The sequence below is a fragment of the Larimichthys crocea genome, unplaced genomic scaffold (assembly GCF_000972845.2).
Source record: "Larimichthys crocea isolate SSNF unplaced genomic scaffold, L_crocea_2.0 scaffold97, whole genome shotgun sequence".
NCBI lineage: Eukaryota > Metazoa > Chordata > Actinopteri > Sciaenidae > Larimichthys > Larimichthys crocea.
The window spans coordinates 1,550,322-1,568,598 of record NW_020861315.1 but is presented as its reverse complement, the minus strand read 5'-3'; the positions used below and the strand labels follow the sequence as shown (position 1 = coordinate 1,568,598).

The window sequence follows — 18,277 nt, the reverse complement described above, 5'->3', positions numbered from 1 at the left end:
GCACCATAAATGTCTTTTCTTTTTTTTTTTTTTAAAAGCTAAGACTGCTTAAAGTGGATTTTTAATGTGATGTCATGCTCTTTACGCACTGATTAGGTTGATGGATTATCTTGGCAAAGGAGACAATACATTTTTGTGTGCATAAAATAAGTCTCAAATCTTTTTGTGTGTACATTGAAATCATTATTGGTTGCTGTAATTTTTTCTCTTGTCTATAATACTGGATGCAAGTAAATCTATTTCAGTTTAAAACGTGTGGATTAAATCCTCAGTTCTCGTTCTGCAAAAATGTATTCTAAAGTTCAAGTTAATATAAAACTTCATCATTGAGTTAGACAAATCAAATTAGTATATTTCAAAGTTACTTTTCAGTACACAATTCTCTCTTTGTGTTTTGACAGACAGCAGCTTGGTTTCTATCCAAATGTAGCCTCAAATTTTAAACAGAAAAAGTGAATTAATGCGCATTTCCATCTGCTGCCATGCAAATATTAGTAGTTGGTTCATGAAGATAAACAGCTGGTGGCATTAATTCTCCAGTCTGGTGCTGTAAACCACTGCAGAAGAAGAAGAGGGCGCAATGACATGATTCAATTAAAAGAGTGCCAGTCAAATCTTAAAAAAATGTAAAACATTGTAGAAAACATGACAGAAATATGGCATTTTTGTTTGTGTCGTGGTTTAATTTGAGGAAGGTTACAGTCTGTGTGTCTCTGCACACACATCTGATGTTTTCGTCTGCCGGTGGAATAGAACCTTCAGTGGGTGTTTGAGGCACATGCTTCATGTACGTCGTGTTTAGGTATGTTTCCATTTCACTTTGTCGCATTTTGTTGTTTGTATCAATATGCAAAAACCCACTCAGTGTTTCCTTGTTGAGCCTCAGCAGAGGGATAACAACACAAAGTGGAAATGTGAAGCTAAAATACCGAAATTTGGGTGATTTGATTCATTTGTTTTTGTCCCCATTTCTTGCAACAAAATTGCATAATTTTTTTTTTCCCTACAATGGACAGGAGGAATGACTGCAGCAAACACTGTACAAACGGGCATTGTTTTAAGATAAACTTAAAAAATGTGACCCTGTCCTTTAAACATTCACTCTCTCCTACCCTCTGCACCTACCTGATCAGGCCCCATAGGCATACGTCCCATCACCATTGGGTTCATACCCATCTGCCCTCCCATTTGGCCCATGTGACCTCCTCCTCCACTGGCTGGCATCCCCCCATTCATCATCATTGCTCCGTACTGTCCTGGATTCCCCTGTTGCCCAAACTGCTGCTGCCCCGGTGGTCCCTGCTGCCCAAACTGCTGCTGAGGGTATGAACTGATGCAGAAGAGCAACAGGAAGGAAGACGGTTTTCAACTGGAGGCATTCAAGAAAAAACAAAAAAAACCACCTCTGGAAGCACACTGATGTCATACCTGTTGCGTCCCATGCCTCCCTGCGACCAGCCTTTCATATCTGCGCCCTGGTACATTGGACCGCCCTGTGGATGCTGTTGCATCATGGGGTTTTGAGGTCCCATACGACCGGGCATCATGGCGTTAGGAGGACTGCCGCCTGATGGGCCAAACGAGGGGTCTCCCTGCTGGCCCATCCCTACAGAGATAAATCACGGGTTCAGCTCAGTCAGGAAACGGATACACAGAGATAAATAAAGATAGATGACGATCCTGCTGCCTGGCAGGGTTATTACCCCTTCAAGAACAATATGTGATCTGACTAAACAAAACAGAGACAAGGGAGATGTACATGTACATAAAAAAAGTGAGACTAGAGCTCTGCAGTGCATGGTCTCACCACCAGGGAGCAGCAGTATTCTGCTGGGCAACCAGCTCGGTAGACTCACCGTAACTCCCACCGTAGCCAAACTGCTGGGGGCCCGGCTGGCCCATGTTTGGCCCTCCCATGGGGTTCTCCATGCCAACAGGAGCCGTTACGTTTGGAGGCGGACTGAATCCCCCCGCAGCTGCAGCAGCGGCTGCTTGCTGCTGCTGTTGCTGCTGCTGCATCAGCATCATCATGCGCTGCCTCCTCATCTGCATGGTGACCATCTCCCTGCTGCGCTGCGCCATCATCTGAGCGTTGAGGAAGCCCGGCTGCACAAAACAAACAAAATCAGAGGAGGATTGACATGTGGTGTAAACATATTTTGAGCTTTTATGAAATATATGTTATAAAATAGACTGTGTGTACCATTAAAAACGCATGTGTGTTAAGGTTTACACATAAATTATACGGTTATTTTAATATCACTGATCTACAACAGTCAAATAACTTCAGCATCACTTCAAAGTTGGATTAAAGATAAATTTAAGATACATTTTATCAACATATTTACACCAAGACTGCATCATCGTGGTCCCCTCTATAAGATAAGACAAAGATGAGTCTGCAGAGTAGAAGATATAATAACACAAAGAAAATGCCCCCCAAAAAATAATATATAAATTTTTAATAGAACTGCCATGGAAACCTTCAGATTTCTAGGATCTATACTCTCCGGGGATCTGAAGTACGACTGAAAAATAAGACTAAGTTTAAAAAAAAAAAGGCTTGGCAGATGATGTACCTGCCACAGGATGTGTTGAGCCAGTTATACATAGCAACCAGTCTCTGTGCATCCATCACTGTCTGGTTTAAACTGGCTACAAAGAGAAAACTACGACAGAAAGACTCTAATAAGTCCTCCTTTATACAAACACTTTGTAGGATGATTAGAAGAACATTAATGAGAACAACTTTTCCCTTTGGCTTGTGTTGATCCTTTTTATTTAGTAATAATGCTTTTATAATTGTTGACAATACATGAATAACTTGTGGGTTTCAGCATTACATCTGCACTTATGGTAAAAGTTGTGGATTTTGGCCCAAGCTCATCCATAAAGTGTGTCCTGGTGGAGGATAAATCACACAGTGTGTGTGTGTATGGATGTGTGAAACTTGGCAAACTTGACTCTGATTATGTTATTAAAACAGAATCTGTAACATAAAGTCCCAACCTACAAAATCAGTATTCTTCTGTAAAATATAACCAAAGACTTTTTGTCATCTACCTGTCCTCCCATTCCAGGCTGCATGCCGGGCCTCATGCCAGGGTTGCTTCCCGGGTTCTCCATCTTCATCCCCATCCCCTGCCGCGTCTGATTCATAAACTGAGGAAGGAAAAAACACATTTAACATAAAGATGGAGGAGCAAATGTTACGCTGACCTGGTCACAGTCATATTTATGCAGAAATGATGCATATACACTAACACAGATGGTGCACTAGCACCATTTCACTCTTTTTCCTCTGATGTCCTCAAACTGCTTCACCTCAGCTCTTTGTGATTTACAGAATTTCAAGATGGACAGTAAAGCAACCTGTTGCAAATTACAGCTGCTGTTAGCTAATGTTAGTTCGGTTTGTCAGTTGGGCTAACCGAGAGCACCAGGGAAGTGTTAGTGTTTGTATCACAGGTGTTTTGGACCACAGGGAAGAAGAGGGAGCAAACTGAAAACTGGGCTAGCGGGCAATGTTGCTGGGCTCAGCAGCCTCTCTGGACATGACCAAATGGGGCTTTGACGGAGGAAACTAAGAAGAGAAAAGAAGTGACCAAGTAAGAAACCACCAGACAATGTTGACCTTCCTGTATTCATACCTGCTGTCCCTGCAGCCTCTGTTGCAGCTGGAGCCTCATTGGCTTGTTGGCAGTCATCATCCTGGGTCTCATCATGTTGGCACGCGGGTGTCCCATCCCGCCCATTCCACCCATACCAGGGAAACTGCCACCTTGGCCCATCTGAGAAAGCAAAGGCCCAAACCCTCCCTGCTGGGCCTGTCCCTGCATGGGGTTACCTCCATAGCCAGACTGCATAGGCATGGCAGGGGGTCCAGGATAGCCCTGTCCATAGTGAGGCTTCTGGTCCAACACCATGGATGGCTCCTGCCCTGGAAAAGGCTCCATCTGCTGCTCAGCTCCCTGGGTCTGGAGGAGAGAGTACAAGAGGACAAAAAGAAGGGAAGTTTGTCAAAGTTCTGCATCTAATTGATTTATTTCCAATTGGTTGGCTCTGTAATTGTCTTTTTCTAAGGAGCACAGACAGATCCCCTTGGGCTCATCTATCTCCCTTCAGTTAAAGAACAGTCTGAACACTTTGAGTCATGACTGAAATATCTAATGCAAAGATGGACCCAAGGCTCACTTATGAGTGATGATGTGCAGACTGATCATTTCTCTTTTAACTTTACTTCTAGAGAGGCTCTAGAAGAGGACAGAGTGTGCTGTTAATCCATCTCTTTATATCTTTACTGATGACCTACCTGGCTGACGAGGTCTGGGATGCCCAGGGCTCGGTCTATCTCCTCCAGAGCGATGCCATCTGTGTTGTTCAGCAGAGAGTCCAGCTGGTCCAGAAGCGCCCGCTCATCGCTCTGACCCTCACTCGTGGTGGGAGGCACCAGGAGATCGTCTAAAGTGTTGCCAAACTGGCGCCTACAAAGCACACAGGCACAGACAGACACTCACCTTCAGCATAAACTGCTACCTGAGCTCACTGCAGTCAATCAGGAATTAATACAGATAATATGGAATGCAGCACTGACCTGTTACCCTCCATGCCCATTATAGGATCTGGCCAAGACGGGGACTGGTTGGGCTGGCCCTGCTGGCTGAAGGGGCTCATACCCATGCCCATGTCTGCAGAGCCTCCTAAAGCACAAAGATAATTAATTTACACTGAGTAATCATCATCTGGATCATATTTTATGGAGAAAATGTCCTCTGGCTGCTCTGCATCAACTCTCTGTGATTTACAGTTTCCTGATGGACAGTAAAGTTAGCTGCTTTTAGCTCAGTTTGTTAGCCGGGCACTCCAAATTGTGATCTCAGACCGCCGGGAGTGTTAGTGCTTGTACGGTTTTCATAATTTTCACACCCACTCCCCCTTTAACTGGGGTGATGATCATTTTTTAAACACCATTGACACCTGGCAGCAGTGTGACACACGTACCCATTTCCATGAGCTGTTGCTGTAGCATAGACCTGGTGCCTGGTACGCTGTTAGAGCGGCTGACCATAGGTCCAGACATCATGCCCTTGCTATTGTTGTACTCCATGCCGGGGCGCATCATGGAGGGGTGCCCTGCTGACCCTACAGGGCTGGCACTGGAACGGGGCATGCCCCAGTCCCCTGACCCTCCCATGGGAGACCTCTGGGGAACCATGCCCCTACTCATTGGTCCTGGTAATACAAAAACACCAGATATGTACGTCAGTGTCATAAAACTGTGTCCCAGTCCTGGTTCTCAACATTTACCATCTTTAATCTGTGTCTTTAACGGTTATAAGATAATAAGATACGATAAACAAAGTCAAGGACCTATATTTGGAAACACTCTAATAATAGTGACAGGGAGACAGAGAGAGAGACAATGTGCTGAAAATAATGTTGTGCCATTTGAAAACGTACCCATGTTTCCCGGGTAGCCGTCTGGACTGCCCATCATATTCTCCTGTTTGATGAGCATGGGGCGTCTACCAGCTCCTCCAGGCCCACCTGGAGGCTTCCCGTCCATGGACATGGCCCTCTGGAAGGGCCCCCGAGGCCCCGGACCTATTCCTGGACTCCCTGTACCGAAGAAGTATAAACATACTTGACTGTCTTTTACACTCTAATAGGAAGAATATTTTGTCCCTGATGATGGGGGATATTTTATAAGATTAAAAACAAGTATTTAGAGAGTGACGATATATAAATGCATATTTATTACAGCTAGGGAGAGGGGGTGATAAAATAGTGACGCTTGTTTTTGAAATGAAGATATAAATTTAAACAACAACTCAGAAAGACATCATGATGCCAAACGTCATTTTATATTAATATAATCACATTTGATGTCACAGTCACACCCTGCATTTGACTGTCTTATAGGCTTTGGTCGTTGAACCACTCACCCTGCAGACTGTCATCAAGGCAACCCTGGGGTTTGTTTCCTGTTTCGTTAGCCCCTGCCCCTCCACCTCCAGGCTGATCCGGGTAAAAGTCAGAGCTTGAGCCTCTCAAATCTCCGAGGATAGACTCTAGATTATGCAACTGAACATTGAAACAGATAAAATGAGTTATTATGTAAATGTATACAAAGATTCACACTCATCCAGATCAGAGTAAAGACCAAAAAGCAATAAACAGCAAGTAAAGTCTTACGTCATCAGGCGGCTCTGACTTGATCTTGCTCTCAGGATGTTCGGGTGTAGGGCCCGGCCCAGATCCAGGACCTCCACGTGCAGGGCCGCCAGCGGCCCCGAGGGCTCCCTTCCCCTCTAACTCTTCGAGTTTAGGCTTGACATCGGCTGGCTCTTTGGAATCATCCTTGTTGAGGAGGTAGTGCAGGAGAGCGTGGGTCTTCTCCTTCTTGGGGCTATGTTGCTCCTGCTTGGGCTCTGTGATCATCCCAGGGCCAGCCCCGGCCCCCGACCCTCCTGTACCAGCCTCACCGGCCTCTTGGCCCCCCTGTGAAACCTTTCCTGTAGCTTCAGCCGTGATCTTAGCGACTTCATCTGGGGTGTTACCATTTTGAAGAAGCTTGTGGAGGATCTTGTGCTTTTCTTGCAGTGAGCCTGTGTAGTGGGCCGATGATAGCGATGTTGAAACGCCCCCTGGCCCAGTCACCTGGCCTGGATTGGCATTGGCTGAAGAAGAGGAGGACACCCCAGTAGATGAGGGGCTAGTTATGCCTCCTGTGAGGTCCTTACTGTCTGAGCCTACAGGGGTGCTACTACTAGTTGGTGGGGGTTGTACAGGGGGCCCTGTTGGCCCACTGCCACCTATTCCCAGCTCCTCAGTTGGGGAAGTCAACAACTGCAGCAGCTTCTTATGCCCCTTACTGTCTGGCACCCTCCGAGAGGGTTCAGAGCTCGCCACTCCTGCCTCATTGCTCCCCTCTCCAGGCTCTTTAGTCGCTGTAGCTGCCTGGCTGTCCGGTCGGTCTACAGAACTCTCAGCCTGAGGATGCTGATGATGGTGGTGATGGTGCATGGGGTGGTGATGGTCGGTGGGCCCAGGCCCTAAGCCTCCTGCTGGGCTTTTGGAGCCATCTTGGCCTGGTTTAGCCGGCTGACTGGGCTGAGAGGAAGAGGAGGAGGAGTGGACGCTGGGGGAACTGTCTGGTTTAAGGGCTGGCGAGGGGGATGTTAGGGTTGAGGGAAGGGAGCTCCCGACTCCTTCACTGATCGCTTGTAGAGCATTTAGGGAGCTGCTGGAGAAGGTGGTGGTGCTGCCTCCGCTTCCTCCACCACTGACAATGCCACTCATGGGAGAGTGTATGCCTGGAAAGGAAGACATAACTCAGATTAATCCAATCAAACAAACAATCAATTTAAAATCTAAATTACTAGACACTGACTTACCTCCAGGTGAGAATTGGTTTGTGCCCATCTTCGGGCTCCCTCGGTTCCTCGGTGACATCAACAGTCCTTGCTGGGGGCCGCCCATCCTGGGGCTTCCTGAGGGGCTATTCATGCCACTCAGCCCGAACCCTCCACTGCTCTGAAACGGGGGCTGCTGAGGGTGCTGCTGCATGCCTTGACCCGGGTGATTCATGGGACCCATCTGATTCATCTGATTCATGTGTCCGACCTGATTCATCTGCCCCATCTGATTCATCTGCATCATGCGGTTGCCCATGCCTCCACCTCCACTTCCTCCTCCCCCTCCTCCACCGTTCCCTCCATACATTGAGCCGCCTCCCATCGGACCCATGTGACCCATGTGGCCCTGCTCATTCATACCGAAGCCCCTGTTCATGCCGCCCATGCCTCCCATCCCCATCCCACCACCGGTGTTCATGTTCATTTGGGCATTTGGGTTGGGGCCCCCCATGCCCTGTTGCCTCATAGTGTTTGGCATCATGCTCCCACCCTGAGCTGAGCGGTAACCGTTTGGTTCCCTGTGTGGAAGGAGAGGTGAAACAATGTAAAAACAGTGAAAGTGTTGTATGCCCACTCAGACTGTAGAGGCTTGGTATAAATGAAACTAAAATACCAGTTGTTGTGTGGAATTTCACTGTTCACAGGGTGTCTGCGTATAAAAGCTACTTCAGCCGCTACTTCAGCTATTGAATGCTTTGGCTGCCTTGCATAGTTATGCTCCAAGTGCTTTTTAGTCAGTACAGTATAATGTGTACACTTTTAGTGCCTGACCTCTGTAGCAGGTGAGTGGAGATGAAGCCTTGCGGCTCGTTGCTCATGGGGTGACGGTAGAGTTTGCTCTTGGTCTGGGCTGTGACTGGAGTGCCATCGGACAGGGAGAAGCGGTACAAAGGTGTCTCAGCGTGACCCTGCAGAAAGGCTGCGCAGACAGATAAAATGAGAAATTAACACCCTGAAACACTTATCTGATAACAAGGGTCATCAATCACTGCCTTCATGTGAAAACCAGCTCTGCAATTACAGCGAGGATCAAGCGCTAAAGACATTTGTATTCAAGAGATCAATATTGATACACTAATGCAAGAGGTGTCAATGTGTGTTTATATATTTAAAGCAACACTGTAACTTCTTAAAACATTTTGATGCTACACTGATTTGTAATCAGGTGAATGGTGTCTCTGTCATTTGTACATCCGTTCTCACACTATGTAACTTTGTGCTCCAGGTACGATCACCCACGAGAAGTATGTAGTGCTTTACGACACTAAGTCACACACTGCCAACTATTTCCCTGATTTTGGTGAAACTGGATCATATCTTATAGAGAAAATGCTTTCTGGTTTTCCCTCTGATGTCTTTCGGCTGCTCCCCCTCAACTCTCTGTGATGAACTATAGCTGCTGTTAGTTCAGCTTGTTAGCCGGGCAGAGCACCGGGGGAGTATTAGTGTCTGTATCAAAGGTGTTTTGGACCACTGGGAAGTGGAGCCGGAGCTGGGCAAGCGGGCGATGTAACTGGGCTGAGCATCCTTTATGGACATAATGACAGAGGCCAAAAGACTGAAGGGGATGTTGACGGAAGAAGCTAAGAAGAGAAAAGGAGAGAGTGGCTGGGACTGGCTTTTGGTTGTTGGCGAAAGTTCGTGAAATAAAAGGCTGAAAGACAGACGCCGAGCTGGACTTCTTGCTGTTGGACTAGTAAGTAATATTATCTGGCTGCTATGTCTTGTGTTGTTGTAGGAAAATACAACTGTCCATATTTACGACAGTAGTCATTTCTACACAATGTTGCTTTAACCTGTATATCTCATTAAATTCAAGCTACTGTACAACTATAACCACTATAACTACTACGAACCACTATAGCATTAAATGAGAGACGTTTAAATACACAACTGAGTAAACACTTAATTAAATCCGGTGACTTGCTGATGATTTTGCCTCCAGCTCGTTTGTTGTGCACTTAAAAGCACTTAACAAGATGAATTCACGGAGTCTGAAGTACTTGAGTGGTTGATTTGAAGCATGTTGTGTATTCGTGTGTGACCCACCCTCATGGTAGTGGCGTTTGTGCGACCAGGGTTGCCCGTCACTGTGCTGAAGGAACATCTGAATGCAACGCCTCAACAAATCCTCCCAGCCTGGACGCATCGACGCTCGCAGAGAGTTCTGATCGATCTGGATCAGTTTACCTAAAGTGTGGAGGGAAAGAAAAAAGGAGACGCAAGAGGAAGAGAGTCAAACCTGTTCATGGATAAAGTATTAACGTCATGGCCTGTTTGAGCTTCTGTGTTTGTTTAGTGAGCGTCTGTGGTATGCAGCTCCTCACCCGAGAGCTCATGCCGTGTATTGAAACTCTCCGTCCTCTCCATGGCTGTAACCCGACGGGCCACACAGATCATACATGACTGAAGGTCTGCAGGTGAAAGGAGAGGGCTGTCAATAATGTTTCATGATCATTGTATATAATTACAGCTCATTAGTTTTGGTTTCTAGCTCCTAAAAATCAGGATTTTCAAGAAACAAGATGATACAATCAAAATGTTCACATTTGCTTGATTCTTTTTGCATCTTAACAGCCTCTTTCAGTATTTTTATCAGTGTGTGGGCATTTTTTTCTATAATAGTCAACCAATTTTATGATTTCATGCCTCAGAAGGGAACATAATGTACACTTGAGATGCATGTAGCAACAAAGAAAAAAAGTTCTGGGGGAGAAAATTCAAATGAGCCTCTAATTATGTATCCAAGTCTCTTTTAAGTGAGAAACAAAGAAGAAACTGCTTAAAGTGGATGCTTCAAAATGAGATTTTCACAGTTCCCCATTTTAAATCAAATTCTCACTTTGTGTCTCGTATGGTTTGTACATAAAAAGTTCAATTATCTCGCTACAAATTCTTACTATTCTTAAATTCTTAACTACTTGTTATGTCACAAAATCCTGCTCATACTTATTTGTGTTCAACTCAGATTTAAGTGTAAAGATTCAATGTGTAAGATTTAGTGGCATTTAGTGGTGTAATTGCTGATTACAGCCACCTTGTCTCAGCCTCTCCTTCCAAACATGAAGTAGACATGTCCACTACAGTGGACACGAAATGCGCAAAAATGTTAAATGGGCCTTTCTGGTGCCAGTGTTTAGTTTGCTTGTAGTTAACTACTGTAGAAACATGGCGCTTCAACCTGGAAGCAGACCTGCTGTGTCTGTTGATATAAAAGAAGATATAAAAGTCTCATCCTAAGGTAACAAAAACACAATGGATCTTATTTTTAGGTGATTACACACTAATGAAAACATAGTTATGCATAATTTATTCAATTTCTGCCATATTCTGTAAACAGAGCCTCCTTACTCTAACACACTAGACCTTAATGTGAGCGGAAACACTTCCTCCCGTCCAACAGATGGATATAAAAACAGCCTTCTAGTGTCAGACTGACTGCACATATATCATCAGTGAAGGTCAAACATCCAGTTGAAATAAAAATAAACAAAACATATTTTTGAGTGGAGGGGAATATTGCCAGTCAACACAGATGAATAATAACCCCTTAATGTGTAACTGTGCCAGCATACCTTCCCCCTCCTCAATCATGGCCTTGGGCTGGGTAAGAGCAAAACACTGCATGGTCTCGTAGCGTGGCCCTCCTGGCCCCTCTTCCATGGGGCCGTGGGCGTGGCCAAACTTGACCAGCATCCGGCAAGTGAAGGTGTGACTCTTCTGTCGGGCCGCCTCGCTTCCCCAAGACACTCCATTTACTGAAACAAAATCAACAAAACAAAAATAAACGTACACTCTGGAGTAAAGTGGAATGAGCATGTAACTCCTGGGACTGAAACCCAAATGTAGCCAAATGTAGGAATGGTGTTCCTGTAATCAAAACATCACAACAGCTCACACCCTTTCCTGCCGCGGATCCACATACCCAGGACAAACAAACAAAACAAACAAACCAAACTGCAACATGTATTTTAAATAGAGAAGCAGAAGCCTCTCCGGCTGTTCAGATCCCTGGCTAAATGGACCATGGGATTAATGTAGCCAAGGTGTCGATTTCCAATATCTCTCCCTCTCAGTCTGGGTAGAGGCCAGGGACACTCAGCCATCTATCCTCATTTAGGCCCTGACTCCTCATCACAGCGCGCACACACACACACTCATTTAGACGGGGTCACCTTCACAGGGGAGAGGGAGGAAGGGAGAGAAGAGGGGAGGCAAACTTCAGAGAGACATCCAACTGTCCTCCAAGGTCTGTGTGAAGCCTTATCGGGGGGCCTTGAGTTGGCTGGAGGTTTCTATCTGGCAGGTGCAGCGGGGATACAAGGGAGGACCCAGGAGAGAGAGAGACATATCGGAGGTTGGGGTGGTGGGAAGGTAGTGGTGGGGAGGAGCTAACTGATAGTGAGAGGTGATTAAACGAGGCCTTGGGTTTCTCTTCTCGACAGAGAAAACACAGCACAGTCGCTGGGGCCGACATCTCCCCTCAGACACAATTAGCCAACAGCAAGGCAAGACAGAGGGGTCAAAAAAAAAAAAGACACACTGGGCAACAACAAAAGCTCACTTCATGTTTTGTGCATCGTGTGTGTCTTGGGTGCTTCTGTGCGAGCGTGTGTGTTTTAACTGTAGCTGGCGTGAACAGCAGTCATCCCGCAGGAATGTGCAGCGAGAGCGCATTTCATTCATGGGTCCAGAAAAGATAATGAAGGGGCAGAGCTGCAGAGCGAGACACAATGAGGGGTGGGAGAGCAGCGAGGAGCAGGTTGAGAAACAGACAACCACAATATTCGTCTTAGCAGGCAGCCATATTAAGTATGAATGAGGCTGAGGAAGAGTGAGTTGAGAGAGGCACGAGGGGACGCTCAGAGAGGAAACGTAGATAAAGACGAGTTTTAAAAGATAAAAAAAAAGAGGTGAATGAATAAAAGGAGCGTGCAGGGGAAAGCGAGGGATAAGTGGGAGAACGTGTCAATGACATGTCGGAGCCGCCGCTGCTTAGAAACATTACTGCGGAGTTAATCGAGTAGCAGGTTCAGTCGAGCACACATATTCATAATTAATCAGCTTTATAAATAGTGCTCTGCGCACATACTCATGGGTTTACACACACACACTCATCGGCTGCACCTTGAAAAAAAATGCAATCAAATTACTGACATATATGCATGTAAATACATACAGTAAGACATACTCATGCGCATGCACACACACACTGAATTAAGTGGAGGGAAGTGTGGAAGTGCATTATTCAGCAGTAAGCAGTTTCCAGATGGCTGCCATGGGATCTGAATAGAGCTCAGGCCTGTTTTACACTGTCTGGACCACTGAGTGTGACTGACAGCTGTGCTACGCTCTGCCTGCTTAGCACCGAGTGGGCGGGTGCTCCTGTGCACATGTATGTTTTGTCAGGTGTGTGTGTGTGTGTGTGTGTTTCTGAGAAGCTCTCATGCACATGAACAGGCTTCCCAGGAGCTCCTCATTATAACGAGAGAAAAAGTTAAGAACGGAGGAGCATGAATAAATAACTGAGTGAGTTTACATTGATGTGCGTACAGAGTTGTTGTAACCTCTGAAAGTTTGTTTTATACCTCAGTCCCGTGGAAGATGTCAAGCAGGATTTACTTCTGCAGCTTCCTTGTGTGTGTGTATGTGTGTGTGTGTGTGTGTGTTTCTCACTGTTGGTCTTGGGCAGGTTCTTGTGGAACTCCTCCCTGTCGTCCTCATGGAGAATATTGTACACGCTGGTGTTTATTAGCTCCTCCTGTTTGTACTGCAGGTACTGTGTCACGTTATCCGACACAAACACGATGCTGCCCTCCCGGTTCACCACAAACAGGAAGCCGTCTAGAGCCTGAGGGCACAGCGACAGGAAGTCACCACCTGGCCGTTGTATAAATACTGTCCAATTGATCGGGGGGAAGGTGGAGCGCTGAGACTCACCTGCAGCAGGAGTGGCCCCAGGTGGTCTTTGTCAATGACCCCTTGACCTGTCGAGGACACGTCTGACTTCTGGACGTCGTCGTCATTGGATGAAGCTTTTCCTGCAGAAAGAGATGAAATGTATTCACAAAAAAGGAAATATCCCAAACAGCCACTTCAAGCCCAGCAAAAAATAAAAAATAAAAAAAATAAAAGAGCAAAGGAGAAACACAAGGTGAGAGCAACGATACCTGAAACTGGAGGAAACAGCCACTCATTCACTACTCTAACTGCACCGGCAGGGGGCAGCGTTTCTCAATCTTCACTTTTTTTTTTCCTTTCTCTTTTTTTGGGGAGATTTAAAACTACAGGTGAGGAGGGAGACGGACGGAGGCAGGTTTCTCTGAGGAGCCCGTGAGGAGGAGTAGAGGGCTGGGTGCATGTGGAGCAGGTAGCAGCCGTCCTCATGCTTTATATTCAGTGTCAGACTCTGAGGGACTGTCTGGTAGGCTGGGGCTGAGAGAGAGAGAGAAAGAGAGAGCGAGGGAGAGAGAGAGAGGGAGAGAGCGCGGGAGAGAGGCTCTGGAAGCTGTAATGGTGCAGGGGCAGGAGCTGAGGCACCTGAATTAATGGAGGGGCTGAGTCTGAGAGAGAGGGAGAAAGAAAGACAGATAAAGAGACAGAGAGAGAGAGAGAGAGACGGAAAGGACTGAAGCTGAACCAGAGGGATGTGGACGTAGACGACAGAAAGCAGCTGGCATTTGGGTTGTTGTATTAATGCAGGGCTTGGTCTGAGAAAGAGGCGGGGGCTGCTTGGCTACAGGAATCATTCTATCTGATTAGCTCCCAAGGGGCACAGATACCCACACAAAGGAAAAAAATGCCATTGCTGCCTACAGCCAGGCACTGTGAAGTTTGGTAGAGAAGGACTGAGAGAGACGAACAAGATGCGTGCGAGAGACAGAAAGAGAGAGGCTGCACTCCATCAGTTCACTTAATATCTTAAGATGCGGGAAGCAAACCTGAAGACGCTGCAACTCATTGTGCTGCAATACAGATGAGAGGGCAAGAGAAAGAAAAAAAACCAGGGAAACAGAAGAGGAGGAAGATGCAAGAGCAGAGCCCATTAAACCCAAGTGAGATGCAGAGCAGCAATGACTGATGGAGAAAAGAGCAAAAAAGATGAAGACTGACAGAAAGAGCAACTGAAAGTGAGAGGAGGAGAAGAGGAACAGGTAGAAAGCGAGATACGAGTCTAAACGCCTGTGTCATTTCTGTCTTCACTTCCTGTAACTATGGCAACCTGTCAGCAGCCAGTCAGGGCCAGCTGTAGCCTCTTCCCCTTCCTGTCGAGGTGGCAGACGCTGACTGCGCCGAGCAGAGACACGAGAACCAAAATCCAACCTCCGGCTTTTCCCCCTCCTGATCTTGTGAAATTCAGCTTGAATGCCAAGAAAATGTGCACGGTTTTGAGTGCAAGAGTTAAAAATACGTCCACTCTGCACTGGCTGGTGCATCTGCAAAGCGTCTCAAAGAGTCTCAGCCCGCGGCTTTTTAAATTGTTCGCTGTAGAGATGACCGCTGCATAATGGAAACAGAACTATGACAATAGCAGCTGTAACAGAACTAATAATTTGGCAGTTCAGCAGAATGGATGGGCATGTGATTACCTGCAAACGTCCAATTAAACAGCCTCTGGCGAGGCCAGCACACAGCTGTGCATGCCCATAACACACACACACACACACACACACACACACACACACACACACACACACACACAAATGACAGGTTCACAAAGCATTGCCAGTGTTTCCTCCCAAACATAAACAGTAGAGGCTGTGAAATTTGTGGGAGATGAATGACTGATTCGTCCTTGCACCTGGGCTCTGAGGAGGCACGTGTGTAGGTGTAGGTGTGTGTGTGTGTGTGCGTGTGTGTCTGTTAACTCCCAGCTGTCTCTTCGCCGTCTCTCTCTCTCTCTCCTCCTCAACACCTTTCCTAATGTTTCCTCCACACACTTCTCAAACCGTCCATCTGACTTTGCAGAGCACCTGTCCAGCAGCAGTAGGCTTTAGGATCTGTGTCCACTCACCCTGCTCTTTGATCTGTCGGATCTGCCGTACTGTCTCTTTGAGGATGGCACATTTGTCTGGTTTGACGTTGAAGCTGTCGATGTCGCTGAGGTTGGCCGAGATCAGCTCGGCTAGCTCCTCAATGTATTTGCTCTCCTGCTCCCGTCGCTTCCTTTCACACCTGCAGAGGGCAATGTGCAAAGATTAACGCTGAACCTAACGCTACTCCACTATTCTCAAATTGTCAGCAGTGTTTATATATTTGAAAACAATCCAGAGGCGCTACAAGTAGATATTTGAAAAAGCATATTGACTTTGGGAAAAAACAAGTTTTCCTGCAAAGAAATTCGGAAGATCAACAGAGATTTTTATTGTAGCTGAAAGACCTGACTGTATTTTACAGAGCTGCACCTTAGAGTCAATTGCTGACAGCGGTAAGCAAAACATTGAATATGATTACAATTTTTTTTTATTTTATTTTAGACAGAGCTAGGCTAACCAGCCGCTGGTTGTAGCATCATATTTATGTGATTCAGTAGCATTAATCTGCTCATCTAACTCTAAATATCTCACTTTTCTTTACTACTTGACATCATGTCTGTGCTCTTTTTCACCTAGTATAAGAAGTTTTTTGGCCTCTTGTCTGCGTATTATTTACATTTCAATTCCACATTTTTGAGCTGACGAAGATCCAACTGGGATCGAAACGTCTACTTAAAAGGTTCAGTGTGTAGGATTTCAGAGCATCTAGCAGTGTAGCATAACTAACGAAACCAGGAAAGTCACGAAAGGCGCGAAAGGTCAGTGTTTAGTTTGTCCACTACTGCCGAAATATGATGGTTCAACATGGTAGACTCCGTGGAGAAGGACCTGCATTCTCTGTAGATACAAAAGTCTCAAAAGTCGGCCACAAAAGAATAAGAACAAACTTAAATTGGCATACTGTGACAAACTAGATGAAAGTATACGATATGATATGATATGATATGAGATGAGATGATACATGATGATAGGAAACAAGACTGTCAACAGAAAACATAGGAGTCTGTTTCACCCTTTTTTTTTGTCTAAAAACTTCCACCGCAGTAAAAAATAAGGTGCAACCATACAACCACACCCTGTGTCGATTACCGGAGGTTAAGGTGATCCAGAAAACGTGTGTGATCTAAACAAATAAACAATTTAAACTATATTATCCACATTTTGGCTGTGTGTATATGAATACTGTATTTTATTTATGCCATATTCTCCTCCTAAATCTTACACACTGGACCTTTAAATATATTTGTAGCTTGTGCATTTTATTTACCATCATGTCTTTACCATCCTGAGCATTTTCAGCTCACTAAGACTCCAGTTTTTCAAATGAAATTCTGTCTAAAAAGAGCTTCTTTTCTACTAAAACTACAGACAAACAGTCCACACACTTACTCAGCACAGCACACAAAAGGAGCCAAATAGCTCGGGCTAGAGAAACCACTGACCCAGTAGCCCACTTTCCTGCATTTCCCCCTCTCTCCTCTTGTGCTGATCAGTCACACTCACCCCAGACCAGGCGTGTCGCAAGTGGAGAGCTTGCGTTTCCGGTTTTCTGAGCTCAGAGGCTCCATGGAGTTCTCCCCCAGTCCGCTCATCGTGTACACATATCAGCACCTGAGAGGAAGAAGCACACACACAGACACAGGTGTAAATATGGCTTTAATAGGAGGCAGAGAAGGGATTATATAGTCCCCATTAGCCTTTTAACTCTTATTATATAGGTAATTGTGAAGAAAAGAAGACATGTCCTTGTCCTTTTGAACTCAGCAAAAATAACTAACACAGAAAGAAGTGGATACAGTGCAAAACAGTACAGAGCAGGTCGAAATATGCTGATATCAAGCAAATCAAATTCTCCTGACAGAAAGTGACTAACATAAATGTGTCTCGTCTGCCTCCTCTTCATCTTCTTCCTCAGAAAAAGAGAGTAAGCATGTGAGGTTGTGTTTGTTTGTGTGTGTGTGTGGGCTTGTGCATGTATGAGTTCATCAGCTCATATGGTGTACACACACACACACACACACACACACACACACACACACACACACACACACACACACACAGGATTAGCAGTGTCTCTGATGATAAGCCACGCTGCACAACTAACCCCGTTAGACAGCCGTCTGTCTCCCATAATGCATCATATTTAGTCTCCAGGAAGTGAGCTGATAAAGGTTGTGGGGAAGAGAGGCAGATGGGACGAAAGGAAGAGAGGAGGAGGAGGAGGAGGAGAAGGGAATTGAGGGAAGGAAGCGAAGAAATAAGGGAGAGAGAGAGAGAGAGAGAGAGAGAGAGAGAGAGGAAGCTGATGCTGTGAAGTGGGCTCTGATTGGTCACTTTCTTTGCCACAGTGACAGCAGCTGACACTGGGGAAAGGTAGGAGGGAGGGAGGGAGGGAAGAGAGGATGGAGGAAGGGAGGAAAGTAAATGAAGGGGAGAGAGACAGACAGAGAGAGAGAGCACAAATGTAGTGGGATATACAGAGAAAATGCAGAGAAGAAAAATACTGAGGGGGGGAATCAGAGCGAAAAGAGGCGGAGGCAGTAGGAGGGGAGCAAGCTGAGAGAAAGAGAGATAAAGGCATGTCAAAGAAAGACAGGAGGGAAGGGGAACAGGTGAGAGGGGAAGAAGAGGAGGAGGAATTAGAGGAGGAGATGTAACATTCAGACTGTCTGGTGTGTGTTTTGAATGCATGTGTGACACACACAGAGTGGGCTGAAAGCCTTCAGTACCCCTCTTAACCTTCACAGCCAGAGCAGCTTTTTCATTCCATTGATTACATGGTTATCCTCTGACCAGAGCACTGCCTCTCCTGCATAACAAATC

At 45.9% G+C, this 18,277-nt stretch overlaps 1 protein-coding gene across 1 annotated transcript in view; it reads right to left on the bottom strand.

The window, feature by feature from the left end:
• LOC104919659 (nuclear receptor coactivator 3) overlaps positions 1 to 18,277 on the bottom strand; it is a 64,273-nt gene that overhangs the window by 3,609 nt on the left and 42,387 nt on the right. The window contains exons 3-22 of the mRNA XM_010731724.3: positions 16,958 to 17,065; positions 15,433 to 15,593; positions 13,359 to 13,459; positions 13,095 to 13,269; positions 10,994 to 11,176; positions 9,746 to 9,832; positions 9,468 to 9,608; positions 8,190 to 8,337; positions 7,398 to 7,936; positions 6,196 to 7,316; positions 5,946 to 6,084; positions 5,461 to 5,619; positions 5,002 to 5,232; positions 4,595 to 4,700; positions 4,313 to 4,484; positions 3,651 to 3,977; positions 3,064 to 3,162; positions 1,857 to 2,106; positions 1,429 to 1,606; positions 1,126 to 1,330 (exon numbers count right to left, since the gene is read on the bottom strand). Of these exons, the coding sequence (XP_010730026.1) occupies positions 1,126 to 1,330; positions 1,429 to 1,606; positions 1,857 to 2,106; positions 3,064 to 3,162; positions 3,651 to 3,977; positions 4,313 to 4,484; positions 4,595 to 4,700; positions 5,002 to 5,232; positions 5,461 to 5,619; positions 5,946 to 6,084; positions 6,196 to 7,316; positions 7,398 to 7,936; positions 8,190 to 8,337; positions 9,468 to 9,608; positions 9,746 to 9,832; positions 10,994 to 11,176; positions 13,095 to 13,269; positions 13,359 to 13,459; positions 15,433 to 15,593; positions 16,958 to 17,046 (4,611 nt within the window). The 5' untranslated portion in view covers positions 17,047 to 17,065. The remainder of the gene's footprint in view (positions 1 to 1,125; positions 1,331 to 1,428; positions 1,607 to 1,856; positions 2,107 to 3,063; positions 3,163 to 3,650; positions 3,978 to 4,312; positions 4,485 to 4,594; positions 4,701 to 5,001; positions 5,233 to 5,460; positions 5,620 to 5,945; positions 6,085 to 6,195; positions 7,317 to 7,397; positions 7,937 to 8,189; positions 8,338 to 9,467; positions 9,609 to 9,745; positions 9,833 to 10,993; positions 11,177 to 13,094; positions 13,270 to 13,358; positions 13,460 to 15,432; positions 15,594 to 16,957; positions 17,066 to 18,277) is intronic.